Genomic DNA, 24,699 nt, shown 5'->3' on the forward strand with positions numbered 1-24,699 from the left:
AGCACATTTCCCCATAGGAAATAATGGAAACTCAGACGATTCGTTCCACAACCCCAAAACTTTAATAAGTACTCGTATTGCAAGACCTCGCTCGTTTAGAACAGTCACTTCACTCCTGCAGCGTCAGAGAGAGAAGAACCATTGGCTCAGTTGTGATGATGTGACGCGTGTATACTGTATGTACTCGTATTGCAAGACCTCGCTTGTTTAGAACAGTCACTTCACTCCTGCAGCGTCAGAGAGAGAAGAACCATTGGCTCAGTTGTGATGTGTGTATACTGTATGTACTTCTATTGCAAGACATTGTTTGTATATCAAGTTAAAATTTAATCAAATGTTTTGCTTGTCTTGCAAACCAAGTTACTTGCAATCCAAGGTTTTACTGTATTTGCTATAGTTTCAGAAACTGGTTCCAATCCGGTTTGTCAACATCAAACCAGATTAAATCAGCAGGAATACCATCATTCTGAGAATGGAAATTGTCAGGAACCAATTCCCCCTGAGATTTACAAGAAGATCTGGGGGATGTAATCTTAGAACTAAAGTAGTTAGCAAGATCATTTGAAGGAAGGACTTCCTCATAATTAGATTAGATTGTGTAAATCTCAAAACATCAAAAACATTAGAGACAAGTTGAAATAATTTTTTTTGTATTATTGGCAGTCAGTCCTACTTTGGCTGAGTAAAAAGCTTTCTGTTTTTCCTTAATTAAAAGTTTATAATTAGGAACCTCTTTCTGCCACAGATCCTATCCTCTTTGGTTCTGGATTTCAACCACTTTCTCTCCAAATGTCTTACTGTACGCTTCTGGTTATGTAAATCTGTGTCAAACCATTGCTTAAATTTCCCAGGACATCTCTTAATGGGATATTTGGGAGCCATTTGTAAAATAAGCACCAGTTAAAGGCTGAAGGGCCAGTCCACATACAAAATCCATTTGGGTTAGTGACTGTTCCCTTTACACCCCCAATTTGCTACGCCTCTGACTGCAAGGCTAGTTTTTAAAGAACATAAGAAGTTGCCTCCACTGGGTCAGACCAGAGGTCCATCGTGCCCAGCGGTCCGCTCCCGCGGCGGCCCATCAGGTCCATGACCTGTGAAGTGGTTTCTGACTATTCTTATAAGCTACCTCTACTTCTATCTGTACCCCTCAATCCCCTTTTCTTTTAGGAACCTATCTAGACCCTCCTTGAACCCCTGTAGCGTGCTCTGGCCTATCACAGCCTCCGGGAGCGCGTTCCATGTGTCCACCACCCTCTGAGTGAAAAATAACTTCCTAGCATTTGTTCCAAACCTGTCCTTTTTCAATTTCTCCAAGTGCCCCCTTGTACTTGTGGCTCCCCACAGCCTGAAGAATTTGTCCATCTACCTTCTCTATGCCCTTCATGATTTTGAAGGTTTCTATCATGTCTCCGCTTTTCCAGGGAGAATAGCCCCAGCATTTCCAATCTGTCAGCGTATGAGAAGTTTTCCATACCCTTTATCTGAGTAGATTGACCTGACTGAAAGTATAAATATGAACTTAAATACGAAAGTATAAATATGAACTTTTAACTGGGCTTTTAATTTGGAAAATTAGCTACCCTTTTCCTTGGTTCAGTGTAGTCTACCTAAACTACTCACTTCCAAGAGCAGAATGGTTCTTTTAGTCAGAGGGGTTGAAATAGCACAGGAAAAACCAAAAGATGAAATCCTGTTCAGTAACCTTTTGCTTTTTTTATTTTATTTTTTTTTTTTGGGGGGCGGGTACTACATCTTTGGTTCTTACTATTTAGCCTGCTGGACCAGACTTACCATCCATGTAGGAGGCTGTTAAAATTTCTCAGTGCGAGAGCTCCCTCTGGTGTCCACATTTCATATTGCTGTAAAAAATTTTGTCATACTAAAGATATGAAAGCTAATAAAATAGAACAAGATCTAGCAAATGGTCAAACAAGAAATGTGGGGAAGGGCCACAATTTTGTCCTCCACCCCAACCCCGCCTTGCACCCTGTATGCCTCTCCCTGGGTGATCCTCATATACCTGAGTTGTTGGGGATCTCCAAGCTCTGCCAGCAGAAGTCCTGTATCCCAGCAGCCCATGGAAAGTCTCAACAACTGCTAGGCCACCAGTGGAAGACTTCTCCTGCTGGTAGAGCTTGGGGACCCTGATTAATAACACCGCTATCTGTGGTACCTTATTCTAGTCTAAGCTTGCTCCATTTATTTTCAGCAGTTTGAGCTGAATCAACTAAAAGGAAGAATTAGCTGCAATTAAAGAAAATCTCTCCTCTAGACAAGCATCCTGATAGTTCCTGGGTTGTTTTATTCTTTGTTGAAATAAATTGAGTTAAAATGACCTTGGGTAAATTATGACCTTTAACACTACCATGGCTAGGGTTACCATATTTGTTAAGTCAAAAAAGGGACATCTGACACTGCCCCCGCCCTACCCACAGTGCTGTGCCCCACCCCTGCCTTCCACTAATCTGGTTCCTAGCCCCCAGTGCAGCCTCTCTCTCTCTATCTCTTCAGCTCCCCAACCGGGCCAAAGAAAAAGAATATATGATGTAAATGCAAAAATCATTGTGGTATCAGTATGTTTATTGCACAGATACTATAACTCTGTACTTTTTTTGTGGTAGAATCAAATATATATGTTTGTCTCACTTAGCTGTCAATACAGAAAAGGCTCAAAAACTGAGAGGAAGGCACTAGATAGGCTGGGGGAGGGGTGAGAGGATATGAGAGGAATGGGATTTTCCAGTCTTTGTCGAGTAAACAACTATTATAAATACAGCACTCCCCCAAAATTCACGGGGGTTCTATTCCAGGAACCCCCGCGAATGTCAAAAAACCACGAGTACGGTTTTTGGCAGGGGAGACAGGAGAGGGCAGCAGAAGAGAGCAGCCGAAGCGCCGGCGAGTGAAGGAAATCACTCACTGTATGCTCTGACTGCCTCTTCCTGTACTAAAGTCGGGCCTCACCAATCAGGAGCTGCTTTGACACACAGCTCCTGATTGGTGAGGCCCAACTTTAGTACAGGAAGAGGTGGTTGGAGCATACAGCGAGTGATTTCCTTCACTCGCCGGCGCTCCGGCTACCCTCTGTTGCCTCTCTAGCTGCCCTCTCCTGCCTGGTCATTTGTGGTCGAAAATACCAAGAATGACCGGGACCATGAACCGCCGACCACAAATTCACAGGGGAGCACTGTATATATATATTTTTTGCATTGGACGTGTTTATTAATGCTTATTAACACAATCCGTGTAAAACAGAAACAGACCACAACAGGTCTCAAGGCACATGTGATATGCTGAGATTTACTCTGCCATTTAAAACCAAGACGTCCGTGAATCCAAGATTCATTGAGACAGGTAAAAGGACTTTCTGCTGTGCAGGAGTTAAGTTAATGGAACTCCTTAGTGGGTTAGATAAGAAATTGCTGTGAAAAGGGTAGGTTCAGAAAATGGCTAAAGATACAGCTATTCATAGATGCCTTTTTTTTAGTTACTTCAGCTAAAATTGATGAATTATCTATGACTACTATCCACATTATGGTATTTTCATTTTATAATATGTATATTTTATTATGTATTTGCTTTCATTTTGTCATCATTTTAACATTGTGTATATAAATTATGTAAACCATTTAGTTTTAAATGGTATATAAATTTTTAATATAAATAAATAAGACAAATAGGAATGCCCTCTGACGCTGCAATTTCAAAATTTCGGGCATCCGGCAACATTAGCGACACGATCCTGCTGCCATCGTCCTGTGCCGGTAGCACTTCCTGTTCCTGCATAGGTGAAACATGGCAGAGCGAAGGCTTCCAGCGCACGCTGATGGCAACAGGATCAAATTGTTAATGCTGCTGGCATTAGCATTTGAAATTGCAGCACTGGACAGGGGAGACTCGGCCATACTTGAGTTCCAGGTGGGGGGCCAGACTGGAGACAGCGAGTCCAAAACCTGGACAAACTCCCTCCATTCCAGAAACTAAAAGGGGCATGTCCGGGTAAATCCGGACTTCTTTTAAGCCTAACCATGCTGTATCCCAAATTTGTCCCTACAAAATGTCTTTACTGCACTGGAGAATTGGTGCTTCTGGAATGGAATCAGAGATAGTGCCAGAGATGCAGAGATTCTTAACAGAAACAAAATCGCTCAAAGCAGAAAATTTTGTACTGCTAGGAAATTCCATTACCGGATACATTAACAGGAACACAGTTCTGAGGGTCAGAATAAGGTGAAATGCTTCTCTCAGCTTGCAAGAATGCAAACTAAATAGTAAGTGCAATCTCTATACCTGGCATCTGTCTATTGCCATTCCCTTGCTTTCCTGCCTCCTGATGTTCCCTTCCTTCTTTGGTCAGGCCCAAAACTACTTGTACAACTACTAGACATAGGGTTACCAGACATGTGGGAAAACCCGGACATGTCCTCTTTTTAGAGGACTGTCCAGGTTCCCGGACGGACTTTCCAAAACCCACAGTTTGTCCGAGTTTTGGAAAGCCCCAACGAGCTCCGGCCGTGTCTGGAGGGCCTCTGAGCATGCATGGATGATGTCACAAACATCTGCGCATGCTCGAGGCCCTCTAGATGTGGCCGGAGCTCGTCGGGGAAGTTGATGAGGCTTTGAGGGGGCGGGACTGGGGGCAGAACGGGGCGGAGCTGGAGGAGGACTGAGGTGTGGATTTGGATGGAATGGGGCAGTTCCTTGTATCCGGATTTGTGAGTCTCCAAATATGGCAACCCTAACTAGACATATCAGCTATTGGAGGTGCTGCAAACTGCTTCCTGTAATCTGTGCCCCCGCCCCCAAGATCATGTTTAAAATGCTTGCATCTAGAGCAGGGGTCTCAAAGTCCCTCCTTGAGGGCTGCAATCCAGTTGGGTTTTCAGGTTTTCCCTAATGAATATGCATGAGATCGATGTGTATGCGCTGCTTTTGATGCATGTTCATTGGGGAAATCCTGAAAACCCGACTGGATTGCGTCCCTCAAGGAGGGACTTTGAGATCCCTGATCTAGAGATTTTATACAATGATCTCTTCGCATTACAAGTCTTGAATGTGCTCACTGTAAGAACATAGACTACAGGAAGCAGTTAGCAGTGATCTTGCTTGTGTCATGGAGTCCAATATCTGGTACATCTCTGTCATTTATTTATTTAAAAAGTTTATATACCGCATATATCCTACGCGGTATACATTTAAAACATACATAAAAATTTGACTATACAAACTTAGTAATCATAAAGGCAAGTCCTACATAACTTGAAATAACATCAGGGTATGCAAACCAAGTCCTTGACATACTATATGTCAACTTCTCAACCACAGTCAAACCCCATCACATAAACGCATTGATAAGCAGGTAGGTTTTTAATAGTTTCTTAAAGCCTAACCTGGATGTAGATAACCACAAGGTTCCATCCAGCCAGAGTGTTCCAAAGCTTCACCCCCTTCACAGACACCAAAGCATAACCAATCCTTGAATGTACAATAGACCTGCTCTTGTTAGAATTTAACTGCATGCTTGTTTCAGATCTCAAAGTTCTCCGTGGGTGATAGATTTCAAACCATCTCTTCAATACAACAGGAGATACATGATACACTACCCGATGCACTATCAATAATACTTTGTATTGCACCCTATGTTGAATTGATAATCAATGCAATCATTTAAGAATCGGTGTTATATTGAGCTATTCCCGAAGCACAGTAATCAACCGTGCTGCAGAATTCAAAAATAACTGCAATGCTCTCATCTTTACCTTCACAACCCCCAAATACAAAGCGTTACAATAATCCGCCTTATTTAAAATGAGGGCTTGCACTACGGTACGAAAATCATAAGCCTGCAGCATCGGTTTCAAACTATACGACAATCTCAGCTGCAAATATCCTACCTGTAATGTCATCTTGGGTGATTTTTTCTTGGTCACTGTACGTAAAGGCCAATCTCTCTCCTACTATCTCCTCGTACATCTCCTATGGATTTCTGCACCCCCTAACTACATCACTTTACACTTCTATGCATTAAATTTTAACTACCAGACCTTTGACCATTCTGATTTTTGAAGATTTCTTCTCACGGTTTCTACTCCCTCTAGGGCAGGGGTGTCAAAGTCCCTCCTCGAGGGCCGCAATCCAGTCGGGTTTTCAGGATTTCCCCAATGAATATGCATGAGATCTATTAGCATACAATGAAAGCAGTGCATGTAAATAGATCTCATGCATATTTATTGGGGAAATTCTGAAAACCCAACTGGATTGTGGCCCTCAAGAAGGGACTTTGACACCCCTGCTCTAGGGTAAACACTCTATTAGCTATCTTCATGTCATCAACAAAAAGGAAAAAATTTCCTTCTAACTCTTCAGCAATGTCTTTCACAAATATATTAAATGGAATTGGCCCCAGTACTGACCCCTAAGGCACTCCACTACTCACCTTCCTTTCCTTAGTGTGAATTCCATTTACCACTACCCTCTGTCGCCTATCAGTCAACCAGTTTCCAATCCAGTTTATCAGTTTGGGTCCTAAGTTCAGCCCTCAAGTGTTCTGTGAGGATCCATATCAAGGGCTTTGGTGAAATCCAAGTAGATTACCTCTAGTGCATGCCCTTTATACAGTTCTTTTTTCACCTAGTCAAAGAGATCAATCAGATTCGTTTGGCAGGATTTTCATTTGGTAAAGCTATGTTGCTTCAGATTCTGCAATCCCCTCAGATTCTAGGAGCTTATTTTCTAGGTTCCCAAAAGCATACAGGTCTAGGAAAGAATCAGGTTGGGAACAATGGGACCCCTTTACTAAACTGTGATAGATGTTATAGGCTAGATTCTATAAATGGTGCCTTAAGTGCACCTACATTGTAGGTGCCGCTTGGTGTGATTGTCAGTCAACTGCTAGTTGCAGTTTATAGAATCTCGCCCAGCAGCACCTAGGTACGTCTAGGGGTCCTAGACATAGACGCCGGCATATTAGGCCTAAGTCAACCCCTCCACCCCTAACCATGCCTGCTTTTCAGATAGGCGTCATTAGGCTTCAGAGGGTAGGCATTGGTAGGCGTCCTAAGAGTTTGGCGCCAAACTCTTAATTGGTTATTTTAATGTTAGTCTTTGATTGGCTGAAAACTGGCGCAGTCAATTACCACGCCAATTAAAAAAAAGGTTGAGCATGGATTCCAAAGTTAGGCGTTGCTAGGGGTCCTCGATTAGAGTGCCTAGCAACACCTAATGTAAGCACCTCTGCATAATTTGGCCCTATGTGCCCAGTGCAGTTTAAGATGATGTTCTGTGGGACGTGCGCAGGCATTCTGCGGCAAGTGCAAATTCAGCATGCACTGACCATGCACTAAAAAGGTATTCTATTTGGGGGGGAAGGGGGCATGTCAGGGGGTGTTTCTGTGTCAAGACCACTTTGTTGCCACAACTTAGTAAAAGGGGCCCCTAAGTTAAGTGTTCACTTCCAGTACTTGGCACCTAACTTAGGAATTCAAATTGAGGTGCACAGATTTTATTGATGGTTGGAGTTACTACTATTTATTTATTTTAGGTATTTTTAAGCCGCCTCTCAAAGTTATCTAAGTGGTTTGCAATCAGATACTCAAGCATTTCCCCTGTCTGTCCCGGTGGGCTCACACTCTATCTAATTTACTTGGGGCAATGGAGGATTGAGTGGCTTGCCCAGAGACAAGGAGCAGCATGGGATTTGAACCTACAACCACTAGGCCACTCCTTCCTCCTAAATTATTTGGGTTAAACATTGACTGCTGAAGTAGGATGCACTGTATTGTTTCTAACAATAGCCCTGTTTCAGCATCGAAAAACCCTGTAAAATTCTTCTTAAAAGCCAAATTTAGATTCTTTCAATAATAGATTTCCCCATCCCCCAGAATTTGAAATAACCAGCATTGCTCTCCTCCACTCTCCACCCCCTCACGATGACCAGATTTCTCTTTTTACTTTTTCTCATGGACCGTGTGGGGCTTTCAGCATGCACAGATACTGAAGACTTTGAACATGAATAGATGCTCAAGGCTCCACACTGACCCAGCGCCAAAACCATGAAGAGAAGTAAAAAGAGAGATCTGGTCATGCCAGGTGGTTGGTTGTGGTGCTGGTGGTAGAGAGTGACAAAGAGAAATGTTGGTTACCACAGGCGGAGGGGGGGGGGGGAGGACAGGGTGGTGGAGATGAGTAATGGTGCCTTTATTAACAGCCCGACCTACAATTCAGAAAACCCATTCTCCTCAATATTCAGCACTATTTAGCCTAGCAGGAACATCTCCTGGCTGGTTAAATAGGATTAGCTGGCTAACAGCTAATATTCAGCAGGAGATAAATGGTTCTCTGCTGAATATTCATGGGTCCCAGTTATGTCGCACGACTTAGCCAGCTAGCAGCGAATATTCAGCACTGGCCAGTTGTCTGATTAAGTTAGAGGTGGCTAAAAAAAAAATCCTGGATATTCAACGCCAGTCACTGGAATTGGCCTGGCATTGAATATCCGTGTTGAACGCTGGCATTGGATGGGCAACATGCTGCCAGCTCAAAATCACCTTTCTTACATGAACAATGGGTAGCACTATGTGCGCCTGGTAGCACTATTGAAATAATAAATAGTTGTTGTTGTTGTATTATATATTTTTGGTATTTTTACATTTTAGTCTGGTCTACTGGTAGCATACTGTATAATACTAAGGCCTTAGTTTTCTTTCAGCCTGGTGACATGAAAGATTGGTTTGTCGGTCGGAGCAATGCCCAGGGAATAGACCTGAACAGAAACTTCCCTGACCTGGATCGGATTGCCTACATCAATGAGCGAGATGGAGGGCCGAACAATCACCTATTGCAGAACCTGAAGAAAGCTGTAGATGAGAACTCAAAGGTGAACATCTGTCTGCGTTTTCTTCTCCCAATGCTATTAATGGGAATATACTTAGTAGATAAAGAAAGGTTGTTCACCCTCTCCAAGGTAGGGAGAATGAGAGGGCACTCTCTAAAGTTAAAAGGGAATAGATTCCGTACAAATGTAAGGAAGTTCTTCTTCACCCAGAGAGAGGTAGAAAACTGGAACGCTCTTCCGGAGGCTGTTATAGGGGAAAACACCCTCTAGGGATTCAAGACAAAGTTAGACAAGTTCCTGCTGAACCATAATGTGCGCAGGTAAGGCTAGACTCAATTTGGGCCGTCGCAGGAGCGGACTGCTGGGCACGATGGACCACTGGTCTGACCCAGCAGCGGCAATTCTTATATTCTTTTGTATATTTTGGTAGACTTGGGTATGTTTGCAAGCTGCCCTTTAAAATTGCTCATGACTAGAATGGTAGAGACCCAAGTCATTTAAGCAGCGGAAGAAACTTTGCATAGTACTACTTTGTAAATGCAAGGGCACAGAAGTAGCACAAAGCCTTGTAAAGTGCGTGACATCTTTGTTGTGTGTATGTGGAGGGGGGAGTCTTGTCTTTTAGAGAACCAGAGATATTGGAGTTCAGATTCTTACAGGAGCAGTGAAGTTTGATATTGGGGAATTTTCTAGTCAACCCTGACTTGTAGGGGAGCTCAGAATGGTTTACATGAATTTATTCAGGTACTCAAGTAGTTTTCCCTGTCTTGTCCGGTGGGTTCGCAATCTATCTAATGTACCTGGGGCAATGAGGGGGGGATTAAGTGACTTGCCCAGGGTCACAAGGAACAGTGTGGGTTTGAACCCACAACCTCAGGGTGCCGAGGCTGTAGCTTTAACCACACTGTGCCACACTTCCCCCCCCCCCCTTCTCTTAGTACTGGAGTGTGATCCTATACAGTCGATCCAAGAAAATCCTCCCCGATGTGGAGGAGCACTTTAGAATTGACCCATATTAATACATTTTGGCTCTTATTTATTTTAAACAGAAACTGTAGCATGGTTAGAAAGAAAATTATAGGCTTCCAGTTTAGCACTTTTAGCATAGTGTGCACTAGTACTTATGTATAATGAGGTAGTTAAACATTGGTGCTTAAGGACTTAGGCCCTGATGCACAAAAGGTTTCCTTCAAGTAAGACTGGTTTTAGCCAGTCTTACTTGCAAGGAAACTCTCATGCTGATGCAGAAAAGGGTTTTCCGTGGCTGCTACTGATGGTCGTAGCAGCCACTGAGAAACCTATGTAAATGCTAAACAAGGAGCTCATTAGTATTCTATTGAGTTCTCCTTGTGATGCACTAAAGGGAACTGCCCCCAGCTCCAAATAATCGGTGCTAAAATTTTCTGGCTGCTCTGGAGCGGCCAGTAGCTGCTATGCTTCTGTTGTGTGAGCCGGCGGGGAGAGCAGCAGTGGCGAGCATGATTTTTTCATTTTTGACAGGAGGGATTGGGGGGCGAGATCTGTTCCTAGTGATTGCTCTTCTGAGCAAGTGCTGGGCACAGTTCTTAGATGTTCTGCACGAATAATTTGCATGCTACTGTGCTGAGCATCGCTAGTAAAAAAAAAAAAAAAAACCAAACAAAAAAATGTTCCCACCGCAGTATTTTTTACCATGGTGTCAGAGCTTTTGTGCATCAGGGCCTTAGATCCTAAAGATTCAGAATTCATTCTGTCCTACACATGGAGGGTATGAAAGTTTCTATTCTTTCTGACGGTCCTTTTCATTAAAAATTAGCTATGTCCAAGATGCCATTTTGCTACAGCAATCATACAATTTGATGGCCACCCAAAGGAGCTTGTAGCCATTTTCCTAACATAGATTTTTTTTTTTTTTGTATCTATTGAGATTTGCTTGCAGTGTAACTAAATCATGCCATAAACTTTCTAGAACAAAATGAAATAATCACTCATAAGTAAATCCCAACCGAAGCAGTTTCAGTATTGCTTATATGTCTTGGTAGCTTTTTGTGCTCAGAATCATGAAGACAATAACTGGGACATAAGCCCCGACACTACTGTCTCACCACCCAATCATCGCATCTTAAAGCACCATCTGTAGATGACATAAATGTTTAAATTGAATGATTTAAGGTGCCAAAAAAGGCAAAGCTACTTCTTCATCTGTATACGTTAAACCATGGATGGTGACTTATCTTATAGTTTGCGGGTGTCAGGTTCCGACGTGACACGTTTCACATCTGCTTCAGGGAACCCACAGGATAGCGAGAAGTTTTTACTTATGGGCAGTGTAGACTCACTAAAGAAACACTTTACACTTTGCCGATTAAACTAGCATTCTTCAGCTTCCTCCTCTGATAGTAACTGACAGAGGAGGGAGGAAGCCATCAGAGGAGGAAGCCGAAGAATGCTAGTTTAATCGGCAAAGTGTAAAGTGTTTCTTTAGTGAGTCTACACTGCCCATAAGTAAAAACTTCTCGCTATCCTGTGGGTTCCCTGAAGCAGATGTGAAACGTGTCACGTCGGAACCTGACACCCGCAAACTATAAGATAAGTCACCATCCATGGTTTAACGTATACAGATGAAGAAGTAGCTTTGCCTTTTTTGGCACCTTAAATCATTCAATTTAAACATTTATGTCATCTACAGATGGTGCTTTAAGATGCGATGATTGGGTGGTGAGACAGTAGTGTCGGGGCTTATGTCCCAGTTATTGTCTTCATGATTCTGAGCACAAAAAGCTACCAAGACATATAAGCAATACTGAAACTGCTTCGGTTGGAATTTACTTATGAGTGATTATTTCATTTTGTTGAAGTATACCTTTTCATAATCACTCAAGTGGAAAATTCTTGAGTTTATTTAGCTCCTATTTGTGTGTATTTGACGGAGTCATAAACCTTCTAGAAGCAGCATACAGTATATTAAGAGTCTACTGCAGTGGTTCTTAAACCTGCCTTGCTTATAATAGAGGTGACAGGCATGCAAATCTGTCTCATGCATATTCATTTGGGATATCTTGAAAACCCAACTGTCTGGAGGTCCCCCCAGGACAGGTTTAAGAACCACTGGTCTACAGGGCATTATGGATGGGCATCTATTTAGCTGCTTTGTAAAATGTTAGTGTGTCTGGCAGAAAACAGACTATAAATGTAGGCAGTTTCACCTACAACTGCTTGGGAGCAGGTATAAGTAAAGGTACGTACATGTGTAGATTAAGGTATGTTGGGGGAACGCGGAGACACAAAACAAGACAATAGCCACTGGAGATCACAACGAGAGTTTATTCAATCCAGCAACAGGTAGCGAAAACAAACTCCTCCATTTTGCCCAAACGTTGCCCCTGTACATACCCATTGGCAAAGTACATTATATCATATCATGGTGCATACTTTAATGCCCAATTCGATTTTATAAGAGGTCGTTCGTCCACATATGGAAATGGCTATAAAATTACCTCATTTTCTGCTTCTTTTTGTTATTTTTTAATGCAGCTGCCACACTATTATAAAGTATTTTCAGACTGCAGAACTTCCTGCCTTCCTTCCGGCCCTGTGAGGCTGTCGATAGAAAATAATATAGTCCAAGGCAAAGTTGGTTCATGGTGTACAATATTAGGGAAAGGGACTGGGACTTGTGTACCGCCTTTTTGTAGTTTTACAAATACATTCAAAGCGGTTTACATACAGGTACTAATACTGCCATATCTTTCTGCAGCTTGCACCTGAGACTAAGGCTGTCATTTACTGGATTATTGATATTCCCTTTGTCCTCTCAGCCAACCTTCATGGAGGAGACCTGGTTGCAAATTACCCCTATGATGAGACTCGCAGTGGTAAATATTACTTAAGATCTTTGATTTAAAGTCAACATGGTATCATATTTGTATTGCCTATCCCCTCCTCATATTTTCTGTAAATGAAATAGGGACAGTAATATTGAAATTTTAGTGGTTTTCAACATGGGTACAGAAGTAGAAAAAAATCAACTTGGTATTCTGTAACTCAGGACTTTCCTAGTAGAGAATGACACGGGGACTATCCTTTTCTCAAACTACTTCAATTGAAATTGTGAAGTTGACAGAGAGGAAACTAGAACTTTCAGGGATGTATGAAAATAGATTATATTTAGTTGAAATGGCTAACCTCCTTAGGAGGTGTATAAAAATAGTGTATAGAGTATTTAGCTGCAATAGTAAACTTAGTCTTACATGTGTATGTACGTAGAACGATTGATTTGGTATAAACATGTGTATATAAGTAGGATGATCAATGTGCCAGTAACAAGTAGGATGATGGATTATGGCATAATCATGCCAGTATTTATAACTCTGTATTGTAACACCACCACAGAACTCCGTGTATTTAAGTATAGAGCCCTTCTTATAATATAAAACCCTAAGCCGCGCATGTGCACTTCCACTTGCGTGTTCTGTATGTCCGTGGCCTGAAGAAGTGTGCATGCGTGACTACAACACACTCGCGGACCCGGTGGAGCAGTGGCAGCAACCGAGTGGTGGAGAGCAGCCCTGCTCTGCCCGTTGACCCTCCACAAACCTCCCGGCTCCAGCGGTGTAGGCAGCACTTTAAACACGCTGCTTCGCGCCCTTCTGCTGCTGATTTCCTCTGCCGCGTCTCTGATGACATCATCGGAGACAGAAGGCCGCGAAGCAGTGTGTTTAAAGTGCTGCCTACGCGGCTGGAGCCCGGAGGTTTGTCGGCGGTGGGAGGGTCAGGAGCAGGCCAGATCAGCAGAACAACGGCAGTAAAAGAAGGGGGAGGGGCCGAACGGAGCAGATAATAATAATAATAATAATTTTATTCTTATATACCGCCATACCCAACGAGTTCTAGGCGGTTTACATCAATTAGGTTAGGATCCGCATTGACATACAGATTTACAACAATATATCAGGTTTACAACATAATTAGCCGAGTTTGGCAGATGAAGAAGGAGGAGGTAAGAGAAGAGCAGATCGCGGTAAGAGAAGGGAAAGGGGGATGAGGGAATATGCTGCTACTGCTATACAGGGACTTGGAGGGGAAGGGGGGGATAAGAGGGAAGTGGGATGGAAATGCTGCTGCACAGGGAAATGGGGGAAAAATGGAGGGAGGGAGACAAAGAAAGAAAGAAAGAAAGACACAGGGGCAGGGAGAGGGACAGAAAGACAGACAGAGAAAGGGGGCTAGGGAGAAAGAGAGAGTCAGCAGGAGGGAGACAGACAGACATATATTCTAGCACCCGTTAATGTAACGGGCTTAAATACTAGTGTATTATAACACCTCACAGAGGCTCTATGGTAATATCTCTACAGAAGCTCATGTATTGTAGTGCCTTTGCAGAGGCTCATGTAGACCGCTCTGAATTGACTCCCCGGTCATTAGTAGCGGTATAGAAGCTCTCAAACAATAAACAATTTGGCCCAGATTCTGTAAACGGTGTCCCGATTGTAGACAGCAGTAGGCATCTTACCAGCCAATTGGGATACACGTTTTTTGTTGTTTTTTTTTAAAGCTACTGAGGCAGGCCGCCTACATTTGAGATGCCTAGGAAGTCGCACAAGCTCGCCTAAGGCTAGGCGTGGGTGTGGTTTGCCCCAGAATTAGCCATATGCATCTCCCTAGGCCAGTGGGAGATGCATACAATGAAGGCCAACAAAATGCTGGCTTACATTGTAAGTAGACATGGCTGCTAAGCTTATTGTGCTGTGATACATTTAGTGGCCGCGCCAGCGGCCGCCCATCCCGCCCAAACGAACACGGCAGGAGGGATGCCCAGTCCCTCCTGCTGCAACCCTCCCCTGTAGATTGTGTGGACACCCCCCCACTCGGACCCTTCCTAACCCCCCCACCCTCCATTGGAATGAGGTGGGCCTGCCCCTTCCCGGTGCATTGTGGGGTGCACCGAGGAGGGGCCTAAGGCCTGATTGGCCCAGGCGCCTAAGGTATCTCCCATAGGAGGGGCCTTAGGTGCCTGGGCCAACCTGAATCTTAGGTTGGCCCGTGCCTAAGTTCCCTCTTAATGGGCGGAGCCTTAGGTTCATGGGCCAACCAGAATATTAGGTTGGCCTGTGCCTTAGGCCCCTCTGGCGATCTACAGGGATATGGGTTTTTTTTGGCAGGAGGGATTGGGCATCCCACCTGCCACGTTCATTTGGGTGGGACAGGCGGCTGCTAAACTTATTGCGACAGGGAGATCCCTTGCCACGATAAGCTTAGTGGCTGCATTTACTTAGTCAACCCGATTCTCTAACCGGCATCTGTAACATGGACGTCGGTTAGAGAATCGGGTTCACTTTAGGCAGCCTTAGGCCCGATTCTATATAGGACGCCCGTCAGCTTCTGAGACCAGACATCCTATAAAGTTTAAAACCAAGATTTAAACCTTATTTGTGCAACCATATTTTGTAAAACATGCAACATAATGCAACTGACAAAGAATTCTAGAGGGATATGTAGATCTTTTGAGATGAAATCTGCATTGCTGCATTCTTGCTGCCCTCGTGTAACAGCTAAAAAGACGTCGACACGGATTTAAAAAGACGTGATGATGTCATCCCGTTGTGGCGAGGGAGACGTGTAGAACAGCTGAGACCTCCGTCTAAATCTTGGTTTTAAACTTTTTTTTGTCTGACAGAATAGAACGCCCTCGATCTCACAGCACCTAACCAGCATGGCAATTTAAGTTATCAATTTGTACCTTTGGGTTCCTTGATAAAGACTTTCAAAACATCTTGCCTTTTTTTTTTTTTAATATTAACTGACTGTAACATTTCAAAGTAAATACACCTTTGGCGATCCTCTTTCTGGCTGAGGAATAGGCTTGCATTAAATTTTTCCTAATACAAGTGTTTCTTTTTGTTTGTTTTCCTTCTTATGGGGATTGTGAACAATGTCTGTAAGTAATTCTTGTGTAAGCTAAAACAATACCGAGAACTAGACCAGAGATTCAAACCATAGTTTGATAGTAGAGAATGACACGGTGACAAAATTCATCACCGTTCCCGTCCCCATGGATAACCGCGGGAAACCATCTTCATGTCATTCTTTAAGGAGAGAGGGAAAAATCAGAGTATGAATGGCCACAACCACTGACCCGCAAGCTTTGCTTTGAAGAATGCTGGTGTAGAAGGACTGAAGTTGAAACAGACACTACAGAATGACAGTCTCTGATATCCAGAGCAGATATTGTGATGTCATAATGCCTCATTCCGCCAGTGCCTAAGAACCAATCATATCAGTGATGTCACAATGGCTTCATTATCCTTGGCTCACATAAGAATGAGAGTATGAATGGCCACAACCACTGACCCACAAGCTTTGCTTTGAAGAATGCTGGTGTAGAAGAACTGAGGTTGAGATAGACACTAGAAAATGACATGGGATTATTTCCCGCGGTTATCCGCGGGGACGGGAACGGTGATTAATTTTGTCACCGTGTCATTCTCTATTTGATAGTATGTTTACCTCTATTTCTTTTTTAAATCTTCAGATCTTCTTGTTGCATAATTTACTTTCCCTTTGTTCATTTTAATTTTTCTTTGATCCAGGCTTATTCTGAGTACATTGACATGACATGATAAAGAAATTAGTATCCTTTCTAGTTTTGTTTTGTTTGTTGTTTTTTTTTGCTGCAATTAATTTGAAATCCATTACAGATGTCTTTGAAAACCACTCTGAATTGACTCCCCAGTCATTAGTATCGGTTATAGACTTAGGGCTCCTTTTACTAAGCTGCGTTAGGGCATTAACGTGCAGAATAGCACACGCTACAATGCTGTGCCGCTAGACGCTAACGCCAGCATTGAGCTGGCGTTAGTTCTAGCCGCGTAGCACGGGGTTAGCGCGCGCTAAAAACGCTAGCGTACCTTAGCAAAAGGAGCCCTTAGTTTGTGTTCAAAGTATGTGATTGGCCCTCCTCCTTCTTGGGCACTTCAGACCCCTGTTTATTTGTATTTTAAAAAATTAAATGTTGTATTTGATATCCCTAAGCTGTGGTCCATACATAGTAGCTTAAGAAAACCAAAAAAAAACCTCTGTGGGGGACGATGTTCCTAAATGGACTTATTTGAAAGTGTCAAAGTTCCAAAGGTACACTGAAATCATCCACATAAAATAATTTCATCCACATAAAAATAAATCATCCACATAAAAGCCTTAAAGGACCTAGTCCGGTAGGGATACAGGACCCAACACGGTCCGTGTTTCAACAAAAAGTCTTCTTCAGGGGTCCCTGGGGGTCCTATAAAGGTGAATACATGGGAAACAATTGTGTGGTGAGACACTGCTTGCATTTGCAATAGTAGCTTACCATAAACTCATAATTTGTTTGTTCAATTTTCTATACTGTTCTCCCAGGGGAGCTCAGAACAGTTTACCTGGGGCAATGGGGGGATTAATTGACTTGTCCAGGGTCACAAGGAGCAGTATGGGTTTGAACCCACAACTTCAGGGTGCTGAGGCTGGAGCTTTAACCACTGCACCACTCTAGAAATCAAAATGTAGCAGAAGTGAGCCAAGTATAGAACAGTGAAACCATTGTGACATCACTGGCTCTTAGGCACTGGTGGAATGAGGCATTATGATGTCACAATACCAGCTCAGGTTATCAGAGGCTGAAACTTGCCACATTAATTATTCATTCAATTTTCTATACCGTTCTCCCAGGGGAGCTCAGAATGGTTTACATGAATTTATTCAGGTACGTAAGCATTTTTTCCCTGTCTGTCCTGGTGGGCTCACAATCTGTCTAACGTACCCGGGGCAATGGGGGGGATTAATTGACTTGTCCAGGGTCACAAGGAGCAGCGAGGGTTTGAACCCACAGCCTCAGGGTGCTGAGGCTGTAGCTTTAACCACTGCGCCACACTGTCATTACCTGGAGACTGGTGGAAACCCAAATAATGCGTGTTTCATAACACGCCTCAAGTTCATCTCTTGACCCTAACATGTGAAAATAGAGCCTTATGTTTTTTTCCTAAATGCAGGTTAGCCACCCCTCCCTCTTCCAATGTTTAAACACTGTGGTCAGTTGCTGCCATGCTAGAACACAATATTTGCACTATTGGGATGGATTTTCGCTCTGCTAAAGTGGATTTTATAGTCAAAACACCACAGCCGTAGCGGAGCTCTGGAGTTGTGCTTCCATCCTGGGCTCTGACATCACTTTCTCGGTCAGAGAAGATTTTCAGTGTCATTACCTGGATAATACTTAAATTATGTCGCATCATCCCCCCCATTCCATTAGATCTCTAGACAGCCTATGGAACTTCAGGAAGGCCGTGAAAACCTTCCTCTTTACAAACCCAGTGCCTTAATGACTGCGCCTCAGTGGCTCAGTACCTCTCTACCTAACTGATGGAACTCAAGTGCAACTCCTAGTATAACTTAAATAAGATATCTAACTTAAATGCCATACCTAGTATAACTCAAGGGTACAACCTACTGTAACACAGATGCTATGCTATCAACCATGTTTAGGCCTGTAACGCAGAAATAGAGAATGACACGGTGACAAAATTCATCACCGTTCCCGTCCCCATGGATAACCGCGGGAAACTATCTCGATGTCATTATTCAAGGAGAGAGGGAAGAATCAAGATTATGAATGGGCTGAACCACAGACCCTTAAGCCTTGCATTGAAGAATGTTGGTGTAGAAGGACTGAGGTTGAGATAGACACGTAAGAATGACATAATATTGTTTCCCGCGGTTATCCGCGGGGACGGTGATGAATTATGTCACCGTGTCATTCTCTACGCAGAAACTGTACTATCGCCTATGTTATGGCGGTAACAGAGCTGATGCATTATCAACCATGCTATTTATTTATTGTATTCTTTATATACCATTTATATCCTAAATGGGTTTACATTCGGGTACTTTATCATATTTCCCTATCTGTCTCAGAGGGCTTAAACTCTAGTACCTGGGGCAATGAGGGGATTAAGTGACTTGCCCAGGGTCACAAGGAGCAGTGAGGGATTTGAACCCACAACCTCAGGGAGCTAAGGTTGTAGCTCTAACCACTGCGCCACATGCTCTATGTCCGTCAAGAACTGTATGATTACGTCGGTCATGTCCTGACTTAAATTGTGAATGTACTCTTGTAACCCGTTCTGGGCTCCTTTGGGAGGATAGGTTAAATAGAATAATGCTGCTGCTGAAAGCTGGATGTTGCGCTGGTGAGTATCACATCTGGATATGTTTAGGTTTATTTAAAAAGCTTGATATGCCACCCCACCTTCTTTGTCAGGGAGGTATATAACATAAAATACATCTAAAATTAAAGAAAAGTTTCAAGTTTATTAATTTTTAATATACCAACCATCTACGGGAATCTAGCCGGCTTACAATAAAATATTAAAAGAAGAATAAAAATAATACTAATAGGGAATAAGTTTAAAGAGAGGAAGGGAAGTGTACATTGAAGACATTGACAAGACGAACTGGAGAGTGATGATAAAGAAAAGAAGGGAGGGGGGGGTAAAGTTACATTATTAGAGGTTAAAAAAAATAAATAAATAAATAAAGGTTGAAAGGAAAATGGAAGGGAAGGGGATAAAACATTGGGGATGGCAAAGACCTACCACACATACAGACAGGCTAGCGAGACATACATACAGAACCCAATCCCGTCCTAATTAAATAGATGAGCGAAAACACAAAATTCTTTTTGGAGATCCCAGCTGATTTTTTTTCATTTATTTTTATACCACTTATATCCTAAGTGGGTTTACATTCAGGTACTTTATCATATTTCCCTATCTGTCCCGGTGGGCTCAAACTCTTATCTGATCAATCCTCCCAACTGCTTCAACATTCATACGCCATCTGAAAGAAATGCGTCTTCAACATAACCTTAATGGGGGGGGGGGGGGGGAAGGTGTGGTTCACTGGTAGAGCTTCTGCCTCTGTACCCAGAGGTTATGAGATCAAATCCCAGTGCTGCTCCCCGTGACCCTGGGCGAGTTGCTTAATCCTCCAGTGCCCACCACTTTGAATGCCAGCTTTGAAATGCCAAAGCCACAAAAAGGTGGTATACAAATTCCCATTACTACTAAATCTTTTATAACCCATTTCTGCCCTAATCTCTTTTGGGTAAGCAATTCCAGAGATTTGGTGCAAGCCAGAAAAAAGCCCTTTCCCTAGTACTAGCCCAGCAGGCCATTCTGAAGTGAGAGGGTTTCGTTTTGAAAGGTTGCAGTGATCTTAAGCATCTATTCAGATAGGCAGGTTCTTGTTCCCATAGAGACTTATACAGAGCAATTTAAATTTGCATCTAAAGGGTATTGGTAGCCACTGCTTTCTTTGTAAGTGCTGCTGTATTGGACCCTAGGACAGTGTTTTTCAACCTTTTTACACCTATGGACCGGCAGAAATAATAGAATTATTCTGTGGACTGGCATCGGTCCGTGGACCGGCGGTTGAAGAACACTGGGCTAAGCCCATCTCTACCCAATCTCCACCCCAGACCCCGCCCCCATAATAGTACTAATTGCACCTTGCACGCCCCGTGCCTCATCTGGAAGCCTTCCCTCTGACATTGCAACGTCAGAGCGAAGGCTTCCGGTTCAGGCGCAGGATGCCTATAGGAGCCGCTGCCCGTGGCTTTGTGCACTGAATTAGTGAGGAAGAGGGTGCTGGCTCGAAGATAACACCGCATCGATTGCACTGTGGACCGGCAGTTGAAGAACACTGTTATGGGCCTGATGCACATGCTGGCCCTGTGGACCAGCAGGAAATTTCTGTGGACTGGCACTGGTCCATGGACCGGTGATTGAAGAACACTGCCCTAGGATTATACCTTTCTGGCTACCTCATGAGGCAGATTATTCCTTAACTCCAACACCACTTCTGAGAGACTCGCACAACCCATCAAGAGCTACCCTTGAGTTTAACATAATATCACTTAAACTGATTCAACGTAAGGGGGTTTATTGAATTTTAAGATAAACAGGGATTATATCAACAAATTATTAGTGAAGCTTAGATGAAAAAGATAAGCATTTGAATTGCAGTAATCAACAGAGCTGATTACCAGAGCATGCATCATAGATCTTAAGGCCATTTCATTCACAAAAAAAACCAAAACTGATACTCCCTTAGTTTTTATTTAATTCTTTTTTCTTTTTTTTTTGTGGAATATGTGTTTTTGTCTAGAGTTGCTGGTACCAGAAAGTGGGAAGAACCTATTCTTGTTGCAAGGAAAGACATAAACTGGTTTCTCCTTTAACACTTAACATTTTTGTAATGCTCTTCTGATTTTGATTTTTAGGTAGCGTTCATGAATACAGTTCCTGCCCTGATGATGCCATGTTCCAAAGTTTAGCTCGTTCCTACTCCTCATTTAATCCAGTCATGTCAGATCCCAACAGACCATCGTGCCGTAAGAATGATGATGATAGCAGTTTTGTGGATGGAACAACCAATGGTGGGGCTTGGTACAGTGTTCCCGGAGGTTAGTCTCATGCTAATATGTGGTTTCACAAACAAATTACTACAAGGGTCTCTCGTACGAAGAGAGACTGAACAAATTGCAGCTCTACACTCTCGAGGAACGTAGGGAGAGGGGAGACATGATCAAAACATTTAAGTACCTCACGGGACGTGTCGAAGTGGAAGATGATATTTTCTTTCTCAAGGGACCCTCGGCCACAAGAGGGCACCCGCTCAAACTCAGGGGTGGAAAATTTCATGGCGACACCAGAAAGTATTTCTTCACAGAGAGAGTGGTTGATCATTGGAACAAGCTTCCAGTGCAGGTGATCGAAGCAGACAGCGTGCCAGACTTTAAGAATAAATGGGATACCCAGTGGGATCCCTACGAGGGTCAAGATAAGGAAATTGGGTCATTAGGGCATAGACAGTGGGTGGGTAAGCAGAGTGGGCAGACTTGATGGGCTGTAGCCCTTTTCTACCATCATCTTCTATGTTACACAGCTCGATTCACAACCTTATTCACTAAATTCTTTGTCTTCCATGTTATGATAACATTTTGAGGGCACTAATGCATATCTTAGGTAATATTTTTTGTCTTTTTATATCTTTTTTTAATATTTACGTACCCATAGTAGCCACATCATATAAACCCCGTTTTACTAAACCACGATAGCGGTTATTAGCGTAGGGAGCCGCGCTGAATGCTCCGTGCTGCTCCCGACGCTCTTAGGAACTCTATGAGCGTTGGGAGCAGCGCGGAGCATTCAGCATGGCTCCCTGCGCTAATAACCGTTATCGCAGTTTAATAAAAGGGGGATATAGAAAAATAGCACTTACCTTCTTCCCAACAGTGACGTTAAATGTTTCCCTTCAAAGACTTCTTCAGGGGAGTGCTTTGCCATTAATCACCAGTGTGTGCTGCAAGCAAAAAATATACCCTCCTTTTTACAAAACCTTAGGATAATGTGACAGAAAATTTTTGCTCACATTAATTCAGTCCTTTGCTCATCCAAAAAAAAAAAAATGCTCACATGAATTTGGTCCTTAGAGGGAACATTGGTCATAACACATAAGCACAGTAAAGTCATTTTCAACTCCTTTCTTCAAATTTTTGAAATATGTGTCATTGAAACATCAATACCAAAAATTGAATATACCTTGTTTAAGAGTGAAATCAAACAATATTCAATCCACAGAGATAACCAATCTCAAGTGTCTGCAGTCAGACCTCAGAGCAAGTCATGAGGAAAAACTCAACACAGACTATCATTGATCGTGTTTTATCTCAGTTACTTAATCAGCCAAACTTGGCTGTTACCAAGTGCTATGTATTTATAGTCGGAAGATTGCTGTATTTGAAACTGCAATACCAGCCAAAGATTTGTTGTGTTTCTCAAGTGATTCTGGGTATAATTTCAATCTGTAGTGACTTTTAAATTAATTAAACTTTCAATTGATTTTTGCATGTTGGTTACAAGGTGGGAGGAGGAAAGTTGTCATATGAGCTACTGTTAAGACATGTTATCTTGCTGTTAACCCCAATAATTTAGTAACTAGGTTCATTGTAATATAGGATTCATGCTGAAATGGCATAAGTTAGTAGTAAATTAACATAACAGTAGCCCACATTGATGAAAATACATCCTTGAATAAATAATAGCGAACATTATAGGAATAATAGCAGAAATGTCAAGGGTGAAAATTTACAATCTGAAAAAGTGATATTGAAGGCCAGAGAGTGAGATTTTTTTTTTCAGATATTGCATCCAGGATATACTGTAAATCTAGAAATCTTTGTGTAGTATTGCTCTGCAAATGAAAAAAAAAGCAGCTGTAAGAGGCAAAAAAATGGCATCATGCCAACAACAGTACAAGTATCCTGATAAACTTCACAGTTGGTCAATTTAAGGAGAGAGAAAATAAAACTCACACATACACAATGAATTATGGGGATAATAGATACGTGGAGGGGCATTTTCAATAGTGCGTCTAAGTCCGACTTTGGATGTATCCCGTAAGATGTGCAAATATTGGGGCAAGGTAACATCCATTTTCGAAACCGTTAGACATCCACAATTTTTTTTTTAAATGACCTATTTGGATGTCTTGGCCCTTAGGATGTTTAAATTTTTTGACCATTTTCAAATACAAAAACGTCATGTCAAAAACGCCCAAATTAAGTCCGTTTGGATGTGGGAGGAACCAGCATCTTAATGGACTGGCCACACAGACATCCCAACAGGGCACTGAGGCACCTTAGAGGGCACTGCTGTGAACTTCACATAAAGCAGGGGTGTCAAAGTCCCTCCTCGAGGGCCGCAATCCAGTCGGGTTTTCGGGATTTCCCCAATGAATATGCATGAGATCTATTAGCATACAATGAAAGCAGTGCATGCTCCACCATCCATCTTCTCCCCTCCACCAAGTTCACCTCTCCTATCCATCTTCTCACCATCTCTCCCTCTCCAGTCCACCAACTCCCCCAAATCCATTTCTCCCTTACCCCCAAATCCATCTCCCCTCTCCATGATCTCCCCCAAGTCCATCCCCCCTTCCACCAAGTTCATCTCTCCCATCCATCTTCTCCCCATCTCTTCCTCTCCAGTCCACCAACTCTCCCATCTCCCCTCCATAATCTCCCTCAAGTCCATCTTCCTCCCTCCACCATCCATCTTCTCCCCATCTCTCCTCCAGTCCACCAACTCCCCGAAGTCCATCTCCCCTCTCCCCCCATCTACCTTTATTTTGACGTTACAAAATGTTGCCAGTGGCGATAGTTATTTAGCGATCCACTCCTGCCACCATTCCTTGCATCTTCTCTCCACTGCGGCCCGCCCTCACTGAAAACTTCCTGTTTCCACTTGGGCAGCCAAATGGAGAGAAGACGCCCAGCAGGGTTGTGAATCGCATTTTCTACCGCCACTTTTGCCAGGCCGTAGAGGAGAGGAGAAATACTTCTGGCTGGGAAGGAGAGAGCCTTGCTGCTGCTGATCTGCACGCAGAGACCCGTTCGGGCTTTCCCTCTGCCACAGGAGTCCTTGCTTCTGATGTAATTTCCGGTTTTGCAAAACCGGAAGTTACATTAGATGGAAGAACTCCGGTGGCAAGGGGAAAGCCCGAATGGGTCTCTAGCAAGGAGGCTGACGAATTGGTAGGTTCGATTTTTTTTTTTCCCCCACCCCAAATCAATTTGAATCGATTCACCCAAAGTGAATCGGTGAATTGATTCAAATTGCAAATCGGGCAGCACTACTAGACAGTACCTGCTGAACAGAGTTTACAATCTAGGCAAGACAGGGATTATGGAATTTAGCCTCCTAGTCGCTTCTTAACTTCTCAGGAAGAAAGGTCTGAATTTTGTGGCTTTCCTTTTCCTTAGGTGTACACTTCTTGCTTAAAGGGTC

At 43.0% G+C, this 24,699-nt stretch overlaps 1 protein-coding gene across 1 annotated transcript in view; it reads left to right on the forward strand.

Annotated features, from left to right (window-relative positions):
- CPE (carboxypeptidase E) overlaps positions 1 to 24,699 on the forward strand; it is a 139,095-nt gene that overhangs the window by 58,322 nt on the left and 56,074 nt on the right. The window contains exons 3-5 of the mRNA XM_033941901.1: positions 8,711 to 8,878; positions 12,573 to 12,690; positions 21,132 to 21,314. Coding sequence (XP_033797792.1) covers positions 8,711 to 8,878; positions 12,573 to 12,690; positions 21,132 to 21,314 — 469 coding nt within the window. The remainder of the gene's footprint in view (positions 1 to 8,710; positions 8,879 to 12,572; positions 12,691 to 21,131; positions 21,315 to 24,699) is intronic.

Source organism: Geotrypetes seraphini, chromosome 1 (genome assembly GCF_902459505.1).
Source record: "Geotrypetes seraphini chromosome 1, aGeoSer1.1, whole genome shotgun sequence".
In the NCBI taxonomy this organism is placed as follows: domain Eukaryota; kingdom Metazoa; phylum Chordata; class Amphibia; order Gymnophiona; family Dermophiidae; genus Geotrypetes; species Geotrypetes seraphini.